Source organism: Bos taurus, chromosome 11 (assembly GCF_002263795.3).
Source record: "Bos taurus isolate L1 Dominette 01449 registration number 42190680 breed Hereford chromosome 11, ARS-UCD2.0, whole genome shotgun sequence".
NCBI lineage: Eukaryota > Metazoa > Chordata > Mammalia > Artiodactyla > Bovidae > Bos > Bos taurus.
The window spans coordinates 100,720,321-100,732,550 of record NC_037338.1 but is presented as its reverse complement, the minus strand read 5'-3'; the positions used below and the strand labels follow the sequence as shown (position 1 = coordinate 100,732,550).

The 12,230-nt window shown below is 56.9% G+C and overlaps 1 protein-coding gene across 2 annotated transcripts in view; it reads right to left on the bottom strand.

Moving 5' to 3' along the window:
* HMCN2 (hemicentin 2) overlaps window positions 1-12,230 on the bottom strand; it is a 177,860-nt gene that overhangs the window by 26,031 nt on the left and 139,599 nt on the right. For both annotated transcript variants that reach the window (XM_010810510.4, XM_010810511.4), the window contains exons 67-80: window positions 9,752-9,849; window positions 8,948-9,214; window positions 8,004-8,194; window positions 7,465-7,546; window positions 7,234-7,370; window positions 6,488-6,629; window positions 6,257-6,401; window positions 5,347-5,474; window positions 4,348-4,504; window positions 3,400-3,521; window positions 2,644-2,808; window positions 1,260-1,367; window positions 909-1,043; window positions 413-547 (exon numbers count right to left, since the gene is read on the bottom strand). In XM_010810510.4, coding sequence (XP_010808812.1) covers window positions 413-547; window positions 909-1,043; window positions 1,260-1,367; window positions 2,644-2,808; window positions 3,400-3,521; window positions 4,348-4,504; window positions 5,347-5,474; window positions 6,257-6,401; window positions 6,488-6,629; window positions 7,234-7,370; window positions 7,465-7,546; window positions 8,004-8,194; window positions 8,948-9,214; window positions 9,752-9,849 — 2,012 coding nt within the window. The remainder of the gene's footprint in view (window positions 1-412; window positions 548-908; window positions 1,044-1,259; window positions 1,368-2,643; window positions 2,809-3,399; window positions 3,522-4,347; window positions 4,505-5,346; window positions 5,475-6,256; window positions 6,402-6,487; window positions 6,630-7,233; window positions 7,371-7,464; window positions 7,547-8,003; window positions 8,195-8,947; window positions 9,215-9,751; window positions 9,850-12,230) is intronic.

Below are 12,230 nucleotides of genomic sequence, written 5' to 3'. Positions count from 1 at the left end.
TGGTCATAAGCCATTGCCCGTGGTCTGCACAACCTGGGGATTTTCTTGCGTTTGGTGAAGCTGTGATGCAGTGACCCCATTCACACACACGCACAAACAGGGACTAACACCACAGAAATGACTGTTGCTACTGCAAAGCCAACGTGAACGAAGAGCAACCAGACTCGTTTCCCATGAGAGGTCAGAGGAAGCAGAGAGGACCGGAGTTTCTGTCTGAAGCCAGACCTTGGGCACGAAAATAGGAGATGTGTTCCTTGAATTCCTTCTAGAACCACCAGCCATGCTGGAATAGGCATGGACGCAGGGACATGCCCCACCTGGGACCAGAGCCAGGCAGAGACTGGAGGGGCTCTCAGGAGTCTCAAAGCCCTTAGCTCACTGGGATCCACTTTGGTCACCCCCCCAGGCCCACCTTGCACCACCAGCCGAGTCTTCCTCACGGCACTGCCTGCGCTGTTCTGGGCGAGGCAGAAATAGTTCCCAGCATCCTCTGGGCTGACATGGATAATCCGCAGCTGTCCACCGGGGAGGACCTGGGTACCGGCCCCTGGATTTGGTGGGGAGGAATTGGGAGCTGGTGGCTGAGGCAGCAGGACCCTTGGGGAGGGCAGGAAGGCTGCTTGGGTGGTTTGGTCTGACCAGGCAAGTGACTTGCTGTGGCCACAGGCTGACTGGGGGACAGGGTAAGCCTGGAAGCTGGACCCAGAGCCTGTCTGGGCTGTCCCCCTCCTCAGTCCCCCATCCCAGCCTCCGAGCGCTCAGGCAGAATGAAGGGCTCTGGGCTGGTGAGGGAAGACAGGAGGGCAGGAGGTGAGTGCATGCCTCTGGGCAGGGCACGGGCTTTCCAGACCTCTCTGCAGGAGTGGGCAGCCCCAGGACAGGAAGGAGGACCCCAAGAGGGGACTCACCTGCAGGCACACTGAGCCCTTCCTTCTGCCAGGCGATGCTCGGCCGAGGGATGCCCGAGGCCTCGCAGGGCAGCAGCACCTCCTCCTTGGCCACCGCCCAGACCACACTGGGCAGTGGCTTCACCACGGGGGAGGCTGCAAAGGAACAGGGCAGCAGAGGTCCCTGGGGACACCTCCAACCGGGGGGGGGGTCTGAGCACCAGAGAGAGAGGCTTCTAAAGGGAATAGGGGGCTCCGGAAACCTCGGAACGGAGGACGTAGGCAGGCTGAGTCTTTTCTCCCAGAGAATCCCCTAGCCCTCCACCTCCTCCCTGCCTCCAGGGCACGGCTGTCTGGCCCGGGGATGCTTACCTTGCACAGTGAGGACCACGTGCTTGTGGGCCATGCCTGCAGCGTTGCGGGCCGCGCAGGTGTAGCGGCCAGTGTGGATGGGGAGGGCCTGCCCGATTTCCAGGGCCCCTGTGGGTGGGAATGTGGCACAGAGAGGGATGAGGGGACCCAGAACGGACATCCCAGGGAGGAAGCCACCTGGGCTCTTACACATCCCACCCTGGTGTCGCTGTTGCGGGCCACTCAACCCGCCTCCCCGCCCATTTGTAAGGAGAATGGGGGAACCTGGGCCTGCCTCTCTCCCTGCCCAGAGCGTAACATGGGAAGGTCCCTTCTGCTCTCTGCATCTTCCAGTCTCTGGGCCAGGTGTACAATGTAGAATCACAAAGAATGATCTTTAGGCTTTTCTAGGTGTGATGTGCCTGAATCTGTCACTGCCCCACCTGGAATCCCTGGCCCACCTCCACCTTAGCAAGGTTCCACAGGCCTTCACCCTGCTACCCTTGTGCTCTGCTCAACATTTGCCTCCTTCAGGAAGCCATCCTGGGTTACCACCTCCTCTGTCCTCCCTTTGCCCTCTCTCCCTCAGTGCTGGCTGCTCAGTGAACACCATTTTAACCTTCCCAGGCTGTAAGCTGCACCTTAAAAGTCAGGTAAGGTGGTTTTTAAATCATTCCCTGTAGACCCCTGAGGGCCTCCTGAGTGGGCAAGGGAAGTGAGGCCCGCCTGACTCTGGACTACTCTGTAGCACCCACCCCAGCTCCAAATGGAACCAGAACCTAGCTTCTCTCACGTGTCCGGCTTCCTCATAGCCACTAGTCAGAAGGGAGAGGTCTATTGCTTTGAAAGAGCTGGACAATTACAGATCTGGCCATCGGTTCACATACTTTAGGATTTCCCTAACCAATCAGCTAACAAATACATTTAATTTGGAGAATCCCCGTAAAGTTGCCAACTTTTTATTTTGACAAGCAGACACTTAAGTCACATCTACTACTACTTAAGTCACATCACATCTACTTTCACCTGAATCTCATAAAAACTTTCAACCCCAAATTATTAAGAAAAGCACGGTTTCAGGATAAAGGACAATTCTAATGAGCTAAAACCAGCTATATGAAAACTCTCACATAGCTCTTATCGTTCTCATTTTGTCATTAAGCAGCACGGATTTACCAGCTAGCATCAAGGACCGACTGATGAATATCAACACTCCAGTGATTGGACGGGGAGACTCAAAGAGGTCAGAGGGTTCTCCCAGGTCACACAGTGAGGGAATGGCAGAGTCGGGCCAGAACTTTCCATCTTGCGCAACCACCAGGCCCCAGGGGGCTGCTTTCACGGCCTCTGCCCGGGTTCCTTAGTGTCCCCTCCGCAGAGGTCCACGTGGCTCAGCCTTACTCACCTGAAGGAGACACACGGTAGCCGTTGCCTCGCACCCCCAGCCGGGTGCCTGCTTTGCTCCAGGACACGACCGGGGCTGGCACACCCGTGCTGTGGCACGTGAGGACCACGGGCGCCATGATGGTCGCGGTGAAGTCTGTCTGGTCGTCGGCAATGGCGGGAGGCACTGAAACACAGGTCAGGACTTGCGGTCCCCTGGGGAACGCAGAGCCCTGGGGCCAAGCGGATGAGAAGGACAGACGGACCCAGACACAAGGGCACAGCAGGGATGAGGTCTGAAGGAAGAGCAGGTGCGCCTGGGTGAAGGGAAGAGTGTTCACTGCAGAGGGAACAGCATGTGCAAAGGCCCCGAGGTAAGGAGCAAAAAGCTGAGCTGAACCTGGGGGTCAGCAGGGCTGACTTTGTGAGCCCAAGTGACACTGAGCTTTCTATCCTGAGGGCAATGGGCAGCCATGGTGGGAGGGGCTTTTATCTGGGGTGATGACAAGGTCAGATTTTGGTTCAGAACATTCTGGATTTAGGGAGAAGCCTCTCCTACAAGCTCCCACAGGCTGTGCTGGAGTTGGGTTATGTCAGTGTGGGAGGGAAGGATCAGAGAGGGCTTCCTGGAGGAGGTGATTCAGGAAGCAAAGAGAGACTCGGGGGAACCCTCAGGTCCTTGCAGGCAGAGAGCGCCCAGGAGAGGGAGACACTGTCCTCAACCTTCACCCCTGACTGTGAATTTCCCATAAGCTGTCAGCCCTGACCCTGAACTCACCATGAACCGTCACCCAGTAGAGCTTGCGGGCCTCGCCCACTCCATTGCTCACCACACACTCAAACAGGGCTGAGTCCTGGGGGCTGGGCTCTTCAAGGAGCAAGGCATTGGAGGGCAGGAGTCTGGAAGGACAGACAGACAGTCACCTGCTAAGTGACTGGCTTGGCTGACCTGAAACCAGCCGCCATGGCTTCCCCGCCTGGGGAACTTGGAGGCAGGGCATGTGTCTCCAGACTGTTCCCCCTTCCCGTCTTTGGCCCCCAGTGCCGACTCAAAAAGTTTCTCCTAGAATTTTCCACCTTCTAAGGTCTAGCTGTTGAGTTTGTGGGCGTTTTAATGTCTGCGCCTGGGTTTCTCCATAACTCGAGAACGTTTTCTAAAGTCACCACCTAGGATAACTTCTGCAATACAACCACATCCAAAGCCCTGATTAGAACTGCTTGTGTCCACTGAACGCCTGTTTCATCACAAAGCTCCACATGACCCGGCACCTAATACAAGAAACACCTGGTGAATTCACTGCTGAACCGGCTCCCTCAATCCTCCCAGGGATCTGTTCAGGATCACACTTGAGAAACAGGGAGACCAAGGCTGCTACAGGCACTATACGGGTTCAGTCTCAGCCAGCATGAACTTAAGCTTCTAGGTGGGTTTTGAAATAGTGACTGAAGTGGTTTCAAAGGCCATATATTCCCCATTTGGCTGTATGTCCCCAATGCCCCCACCTCCTACCGAGCATCTCCTGTAAAGACCTCCTTGCCCCCTGAGGTCCGGACACAAAAGTTCTGGTGCTGGCTTTGGTGAGTGAGACCCAAGCACGTCCCTACCTCGGTTCTGACCCAAGCAAGTCCCTACCTCAGTTCTGACCCAGCTCCCCGTCTGTGAGATGGGCAAGCCCTCTTCCACCCTGAGGATCTCACAAAGTCCCTGGAAGGACCGGCTCAGCACCTGTAGGCGCCCTGCTGCAGGCGGAAGTCCAGCTTCTGTCCGTCCTTCCACCAGGCCACGAGGGGCTTGGGGGAGCCACTGGCCTCACAGGGCAGTGAGGCTGGGGTGTAAGCAGTCAGGGTCAGGTTGGAGGGGCCGGGGGCGATGGCTGGAGGCTCTGGGGAGAAAGCAGTGATCAGGAGACAGGGTGCGGAATGTGGGCAGGGGCAGGGGGTCTGGTGGGGCTGTGCCCAGAGATGAAGTCGAGGAGCAGGGTTTACTCTTATCCCCTTCAACCCATCCCCGAGGAAGCAGGGACCGGGAGGCAGGAGAAACTCCCCGCGTGGGTCTTCCAATGGGCTCCCAAAGCTGGGGTGATGGGACCTTTGCTCACCCTTGAGGTTGGCTTCTCCCTAACTACCTCTCCTTGAATGGGGCCTCCAGGGCAAAATTTCCCAGCAGCCTGCCTGAGGCCAGGGCTCAGCTGCCTCCACCAAGGTGATCAATCGGATTGAAGAGCAGATTAGAGCTTCTGGCTCAGTGATTCTGAGTGTGATACAGCTTGTACATCTTTTATCACTCAATATAATAGTACAGTAGTAACTGTTCCCTGGTGGCTCAGATAGTAAAGCGTCTGTCTACAACGCTGGAGACCCAGGTTCAAACCCTGGGTTGGGAAGATCTCCTGGAGAAGGAAATGGCAACCCATTTCAGTATTCTTGCCTGGAAAATCCCATGGACGGAGGAGCATGGTAGGCTACAGTCCATGGGGTCGCAGAGTCGGACATGACTGAGCGACTTCACTTCCTAGTAAGTGTATATGTTTGCATAAAAATAAATATGCATCTTTGAGTATACACACTCAAAACTTTTAACCAATGGGCTTCATAGTCAAAAAAACATTTGGAGGCCATTGCTCTTGGCTCCTGACAGCTAGGATGACCCAGAAGCTAAGCAGGACCTGGCCCCGACAGGGAGTGGGTGCTGAAACAAAAAACACACCTTCCCTCGTCTACCTACCAAAGACCTGGAGGTCACGACCCTGCCGATCGGAACCTGCAGGGTTGGATGCCAGGCAGAGATAGTGGCCAGCGTCCTCGGCGAGGACTGGCTGGATCCTCAGGGAACCTTCAGGCAGAACTTGAAACCTGGAACACAGGGAGGGGACCCCTGGTTGTGTCTCCAGCAAGACCCTCCCCTCGGCCCCTCAATTTTCCAGCAAGAAGGTGCTAACTCAGGAGTCCTGTAGGTTTAGGCCAAGGTTGGGGTGGGGTGGGGGTCACCGCCGTGGGCAGCAACTCACATGGCAACCTAGAATCAGAAAGGGTGAGTGGGGCTGCTTCCAGCCTTCCATGCTCCCACCTTGACCCAGCCTCTCCCCAAGAGCCAGCAGGCAATGGTACCCCCACTCCTTCTGAGAACAGCCTCTAGATCAGATCTGGCAACTGCCCTTTCCTGGGGGCCATGTCTGTACTCTGTGATCCCACCCATGGCCACAGCCGATTGGACAGGGGACAAACACGCCCCGCAGGCTGGGCCAATGGAATTCTCTGCCCTGGGAATTTGGAACTGGGATTCACAGACAGCTCTCCAGGCTCTGCAACTTGTGTGAACAGAGGAGTTATAACTTGGGTGGTGTGGGAGGCTGGTGGGGGAGCATCCCTAACCTGTTCACAGAGAAAGAAGGTATAGAAAATTGATCTGAGGGACAGAGAGGTCTGAAACCTGCACACGGAAACAGAGATTAGCAAACAAGAGTCAAAACCAGACACAGACAGACAGACAGGGGTTCTCGGGCCCTGAGAACCTGCCCTTGGGTTCTGAGAAGACCCATGTCCTTTCTGCTCCAACTGCCCAGGTGGGCTTCCATTTACAACCTGCAGAGAGGTACCTGAGCCCCTCCCTAAGGCCCTCCCTCGCCAGCACCCACCTGGTGCTCCCGGGATCGAGGGGGACCCCGTCCTTCAGCCAGCTCACGAGGGGCTGGGGGACACCGTCTGCCTGGCAGGGCAGCAGGGTCGTCTGGTTCACGGAGGCGTTCACTGTGGGTGGTCCTGACTGGATGGCGGGCACCGCTGGAGGAGGGGCACAGAGGGAGCGGGTGTTGGGAGTCCGTCACTCTCCGGACGGTGGGCAGGGCGGGTAGGGTAGGAGCACTCACTGTGGACCTCCACGTGGAAGGCCAGGCTGGTGCTGCCCGCCGCGTTGTGGGCGGTGCAGCTGTAGTCGCCGCTGTCGGCCGTGCTCAGGGCCTGCAGCTGGAGGAATCTGCCCTCCTCGGGGAACTGGGTGTGAGCATCCGCCTGGAGAGACCCCCCGCCCCCGGTGGCAGACCCTCATCAGTGCGGGGCTGGCCCTGCCCAGCCCCCTGGGCGGCAGGGTCATGGAACCAGTGGGACTGGCCCACAGCCCCTGCACTTGTGCCCAGCTGAGGACTCTCTGGGGAAATAGGCTCCTTTGGGAGGGAAGGGCATCCTCCCTGGAGCTCCGCCTTCGGGCCTGTTGCAGGGGGCTCACGCTCAAAGCAGGAGCTGGAGCCTCCCTCAGATCTACAGTCCTTGAATCCACAGCTGCAAATGGGCCGCATTTCAGGGGTGAGCACAGAGAACTTCAGGAAGGGGCCCCAGGCCACACAGTCACGAGGCCTGGCTCAAAGGTACAGTACAGATAGGCATCAAAAGTCCTGGGTGCAAACCTTAGCCTTGTCTCAGTGGCCCCATCACCAATATGAGGTAATGATAATATAACAATTTAACAGGGTGGAGATATAACTTAACAATCAGGAGAGCAGGTATGCACAGTGCTGGCACCAAACAGGCTCCTGGCACCTGGGAGCCAGTCTGCCCAGGGTCTGGGGCCCAAAAGGGACAGAAGGCAGTGCCCCAGGATGCCCAGCCTGGCACCCACCTGCAGCAGGACGCCTTCTCGGTGCCACTCGATCTCCGGTGCTGGGTCTGCCTCCACCGAGCACTCTAGAACCAGCTGTCCGGGGGCCAGGCCAACCACAAAGCGGGGGCCATGGGACCCAATGACATTTGGGGGGGCTGGTGGGGCAGGCAAAGAGGGCATGAAAGATGAACTCACCTCTGCCTGTCCCATCCTGCCTTCCTCTCCTGCCCCAACTCTGGCACCCCATACCTTGAACTCTTATCCGGAAGCTCTTCTCAACTTCTCCGGCAGGGCTGTGGGCCAGGCAAGTGTACAGCCCAGCATCGCTCACCTGGGGATGGAGCAGGGTGAGCAGCTGCCTCTGGCCCCAGCCTGCCTGGCTCCTGACCTGGCTTCCCACTTACACAGCTAAGGGCCCAGGATTCAGACTCAGGCCTGTTGCCTGCCACCCCACCTTTGCTAACAGCCCGTTCTCCTTTCTGGGACTTTCCTTCCCTTTTACTGCCTCGCCCTTATTTCAGGGCTAGGGCAGAGCTCATCTCCTCCAGGAAGTTCCCCTGGACTGTACCAGTTCTTTTCTGGTTGGGCTAGGGATTTATCTGGTTTCCGCATCAGCCTTGGGTCAGACCTGACTGGGGATTCCCAAGGGCATGGCCCCGGGCCAAGGGGATCATCTTCATATCCTCACACCCCAAACAAAAGTGGAGCTTGGCCGAACCTTGCCTAGTGCTGCTGGGCCCCGCCCTCCCCTCTGCAGCCTCGGCCCATGGCAGCTGGGGCAGCCGCACCTGCACACCCTCCACCCGGAGCACCCGCCTGGCCCCCTGGCCATCCTCTGGCCAGCTCAGGGCCCGCCCATCCTTGTGCCAGGTGATGTTGGGTGTGGGGGTGCCCCGGGCATCACACAGGAGCTCCAAGGGGGTTCCAGGGGTCAGCAACAGCTCTTCAGGCTGGTCTGAGTCTTCGATGTAGGGGGGATCTGCAAGACACCCCAACCTGGCTCAGCCTTGAGGGCCATGCCGGGAGCACTGGGAGCTGGGGCTCGTCCCCCCCGCCACCACCCAGATGCTGACAGCAGATGAGGCTGCAAACAGGCAGTGGTGATCGTGTTACCGCTGCTGCTATTTAGTTCTTCATTCGTGTCCGACTCTCTGCGACTCCATGGACTGTAACCCACCTGGCTCCTCTATCCATGGGATTTCCCAGGCAAGAATACTGGAGTGGGTAGCCACTTCCTTCTCAAGGGGATCTTCCCAACCCAGGGATCAAACCCGTGTCTCCTGCATTGCAGGCAGATTCTTTACCACTGAACCACCAGGGAAGACCTGGTGATGGTGTTGGAGGGTCCTAAAAGCATCAGACCGTGGGCTCGTCTGCCTGGGGCAATTATCTGTGCTTTAAAACCAACCAGGAAACAGTATGAAGGGAGATGCGTCTTTTCAATGTGGCACAGCTCTTGCAAAATCTTGTGCTTGAGACCCAGAGCCCCGAAACCTCAGTGGCTTTTTTCCTGCTTTACAAGATTTGGGTGATGAGACGGGGGGCACAGTCCCAGGGGAATGAAGAATCTGGGCCCCCAGCCACTGCAGCCAGGTCAGCAAGACCTGTTCCCTAAGCCCCAAGCCTCTGGGGTGCTCACCTCCCTCACTACCTTCTCCATTGTGCCCCCCACCCTGGGGACCCCCTGCCACCCCCAGCCCAGAAAAGCTGGCCCTGGGGGCAGGCGACTCACCCATCACGGTCAGCTGAAAGTGCCTCCTGGCTTCCCCCGCCTCGCTCACAGCCACGCAGGAGTAGGTCCCCGCGTGCCCCGCTTCCGCTGCCTCCAGCAGCAGGCCAGGCCCGTGCTCCAGGCTCTGGGGCAACAATGGTTCCCCGTCCTTCACCCATGACACAAAGGGCAGGGGGCTTCCCCGGGCTTCACAGGGGAGGAACACCAGGGAGCCACGGACCACTGCCACGTCATTCTGAAACTCGGCCGGCTCCAGGACAGGGGGCACTGTGCAGAGCCAAAGAGTGAGCACGAGTCAATTCATTTGATGCCAGGTGGTCCCTGGACCTCTGCACAGACTAACTATTGGCCAGAGTGCCCTTCTCCTGGTCTATTCCTTCTCATCTCCAGTCCATAACTTAGACCTCACCTTCTCCAGGGAGCCTTCCCTGAAACCCTGAGGCCAGGTGAGGTGCCCCCTCAGTGCTCCCTGGGATCCGCCCCTTCCCCTGGCATCACCAGTCGCCTGGAATTTTAATTGTCTTTCTACAGAGCTGTTTTCCTCATGGGCCTCCTAGTGTCAGCGGCCACCTCTGCTTACTGCCGTATCCCGGGGCCTGGTGAGGCCCTGGCACCCTCGTGTCCGAGAACCACTTGTGAGATCAATGAAAGAGTGACTGAATGAGCCAGAGGCTGAGTGTGTGCCCTGCCTTGACATCCCTGAGGGCCAGCCCTCGGTTCCACTCAGAGGGGAGGGGCAGGGACAGGGCCTTGATTCTCAACCCTGAGGCCAAAGGGCCTGGTAACCCGCCCCCTGCTCCGTACCGAGCACCTGCAAGATGAAGTGCCTGTTGGCCACACCTGCGGGGCTCGCGGCCACACAGGTGAAGGTGCCCGAATCCGCCAGCTGCACCTGGGAAATCCTGACGCCCTCGAGCAAAGGGAGGGACGAGAGTGAGGGGGGGAGAAAGAGAGAGAGGGACTCAGACCCCGTTCTCTTCCATCCCGTCCCTAACATCTCACCGGCCAGAGGGCAGGGCTCTGAAACATACACCTGACCAGGTCCTGCCTCTGCTTAAACCCCCAGGATGAAGCCCAGACTCCCCACCTCCACCCCTGCTGCCTTCTCTGCCCACCTCACTCTGCACCCAGACTTCCTGCTTCCCAAATTTTGAAGCTCCACCATCCCTCCCCAGGGCGGCCTGCTATTCCCACCCCTTTCTTCTAGACAATTCCACTCAGCTTTCAGGACTCATCAGACATCTCTACTCACTGTTTCCACTGCCTGAACCCCACTCTCTGTTGAATCCCCTTTCACCCTGACCACTCCTCCTGAGTTGCCTTTGTCAATGTCCACAGTGACCCTGAAATGTCTGTTATACCCTCCCTAATGCTGGCAACCTGGGCACAGCTCACACTCACTCCCTGGGGACTGCAGCCCATCCTGGCTTCCAACACCACCTGTTTGCAGACCATCTCCAAGCGCCTATTTCCTAAACTCCCAACTAGAGTATCCAGTGCCTGGTTTCCATCTTTCCTTATGTCCAAGAATCTCTCCAACCAACATGTGTGAAGAGAGCCCAGGTCTCAACCCTCAACCTGCTCCTTCCACTGTGGACCCGTCTCAGAAAATGGAAACTCAGCCTTCCAAGTTTCCGGATAAAGATCCCAGAGCCCTGCTCAACTCCCACCATCTCTCCTCTCTCCACGACACCACCAGCTGGACCACTGCCATCACCCCCGTCATGGGGCTCTGACCCAGGCCCCCTCATTGTGTCTCCTCTAGATTATGACTGAAGCCCCAGAACACCCTCCTACTTAACCCTCAGCCCTACAGTCTGCTTACAGTACAGTCTGCCGTCCACGCTGCAGCCTAAGTCACAACCCCAAAGAAGTGAAAGTAGAAGCTCAAGTGGATATGCGTACTACGATGTCCACGGCAGCATTATTCACATTTTTCAGCATTATTCACACAACTGCTGAAATGTGGATGCAATCCAAGTGTCCAAGAGTGAGTGGATGGATAAAGGAAATGTGTTCTACACATACCGCGTGACATTATTCAGCTTTAAATATCAGGGTGGAAACTTTGACGCAAGCTACAACATGGATGATCCCTGGGTCGTGAAGACCCCCTGGAGGAGGAAACGGCAACCCACTCCATTATCCTTGCCTGGGAAATCCCCATGGACAGAGGAGCCTGGAAGGCTCCACGGAGTCACAAAGAGTAGGACACACTTAGCAACTAAACAACAACATGGACAAGTCTTGAGAACATGATGCTAAGTGAGATAAAGCTGTCACAGAGGACAACTATTGCGTGATGCCACGTACACGAGGGACTCAGAATAAGGCAAATTCACAGACGGAAAGTGCGATGCTAGGTGCCAGGAGATGGGGAGGGGTGGGGAACTGGTGTTTAATGGCTCAGAGCTGCAGTTTGAGAAGAGGCAAAGCTCTGGAGAAGGACGATGGGGATGGCTGCCCAACAGCGTGAGTGTCCTCAGTGCCCTGGACAGTGCACGTAAAAACGCTAGATTCTCTTTTATGTGTTCAGTCAGTTCAGTCGTGTCTGACTCTTTGTGACCCCATGGACTGCAGCATGCTAGGCCTCCCTGTCCATCACCAGCTCCTGGAGCTTGCTCAAACTCATGTCCATTGAGTCAGTGATGCCATCCAGCCATCTCATCCTCTGTCGTCCCCTTCTCCTCCCGCCTTCAATCCTTCCCAGCATCAGAATCTTTTCCAATGAGTCAGCTCTTTGCATGAGGTGGCCAAAGTATTGGGGTTTCAGCTTCAGCATCAGTCCTTCCAATGAGCACCCAGGACTGATCTCCTTTAGGATGGAATGGCTGGATCTCCTTGTAGTCCAAGGGACTCTCAAGAGTCTTCTCCACACCACAGTTCAAAAGCACCAATTCTTTGGGGTTCTTTTATGTGTATTCTACCACAGACGCAAAAGTCGAGCCACATCACGAGGCTTCTCCGCTGAAAACCCTTTCAGGGCTCCCCTTCTCTCCTTAGGAAAACCCAAGTCTTTTGAAGCACTTACAAAGCCCTATGTCGCCTGACAAACCTTCCCTTCACCAACCCTCCAACTCTGTTCCTAGAACGCACAGCCACATGCCCACCTCAGGGCCTTTGAACCTGCTCTTCCCGCCTGGGAACTCTTTCCCGTGGAATCCACTCACCTCCCCTTCTTACCTCCTTCCACATCTGCTCAAGTGTCATCTCCTCTGAGTGCCTGCCACCGGCCACCCTAAAATTGTGCTCTCCACGGGCACTTCCTACTCCCTTACCCGAG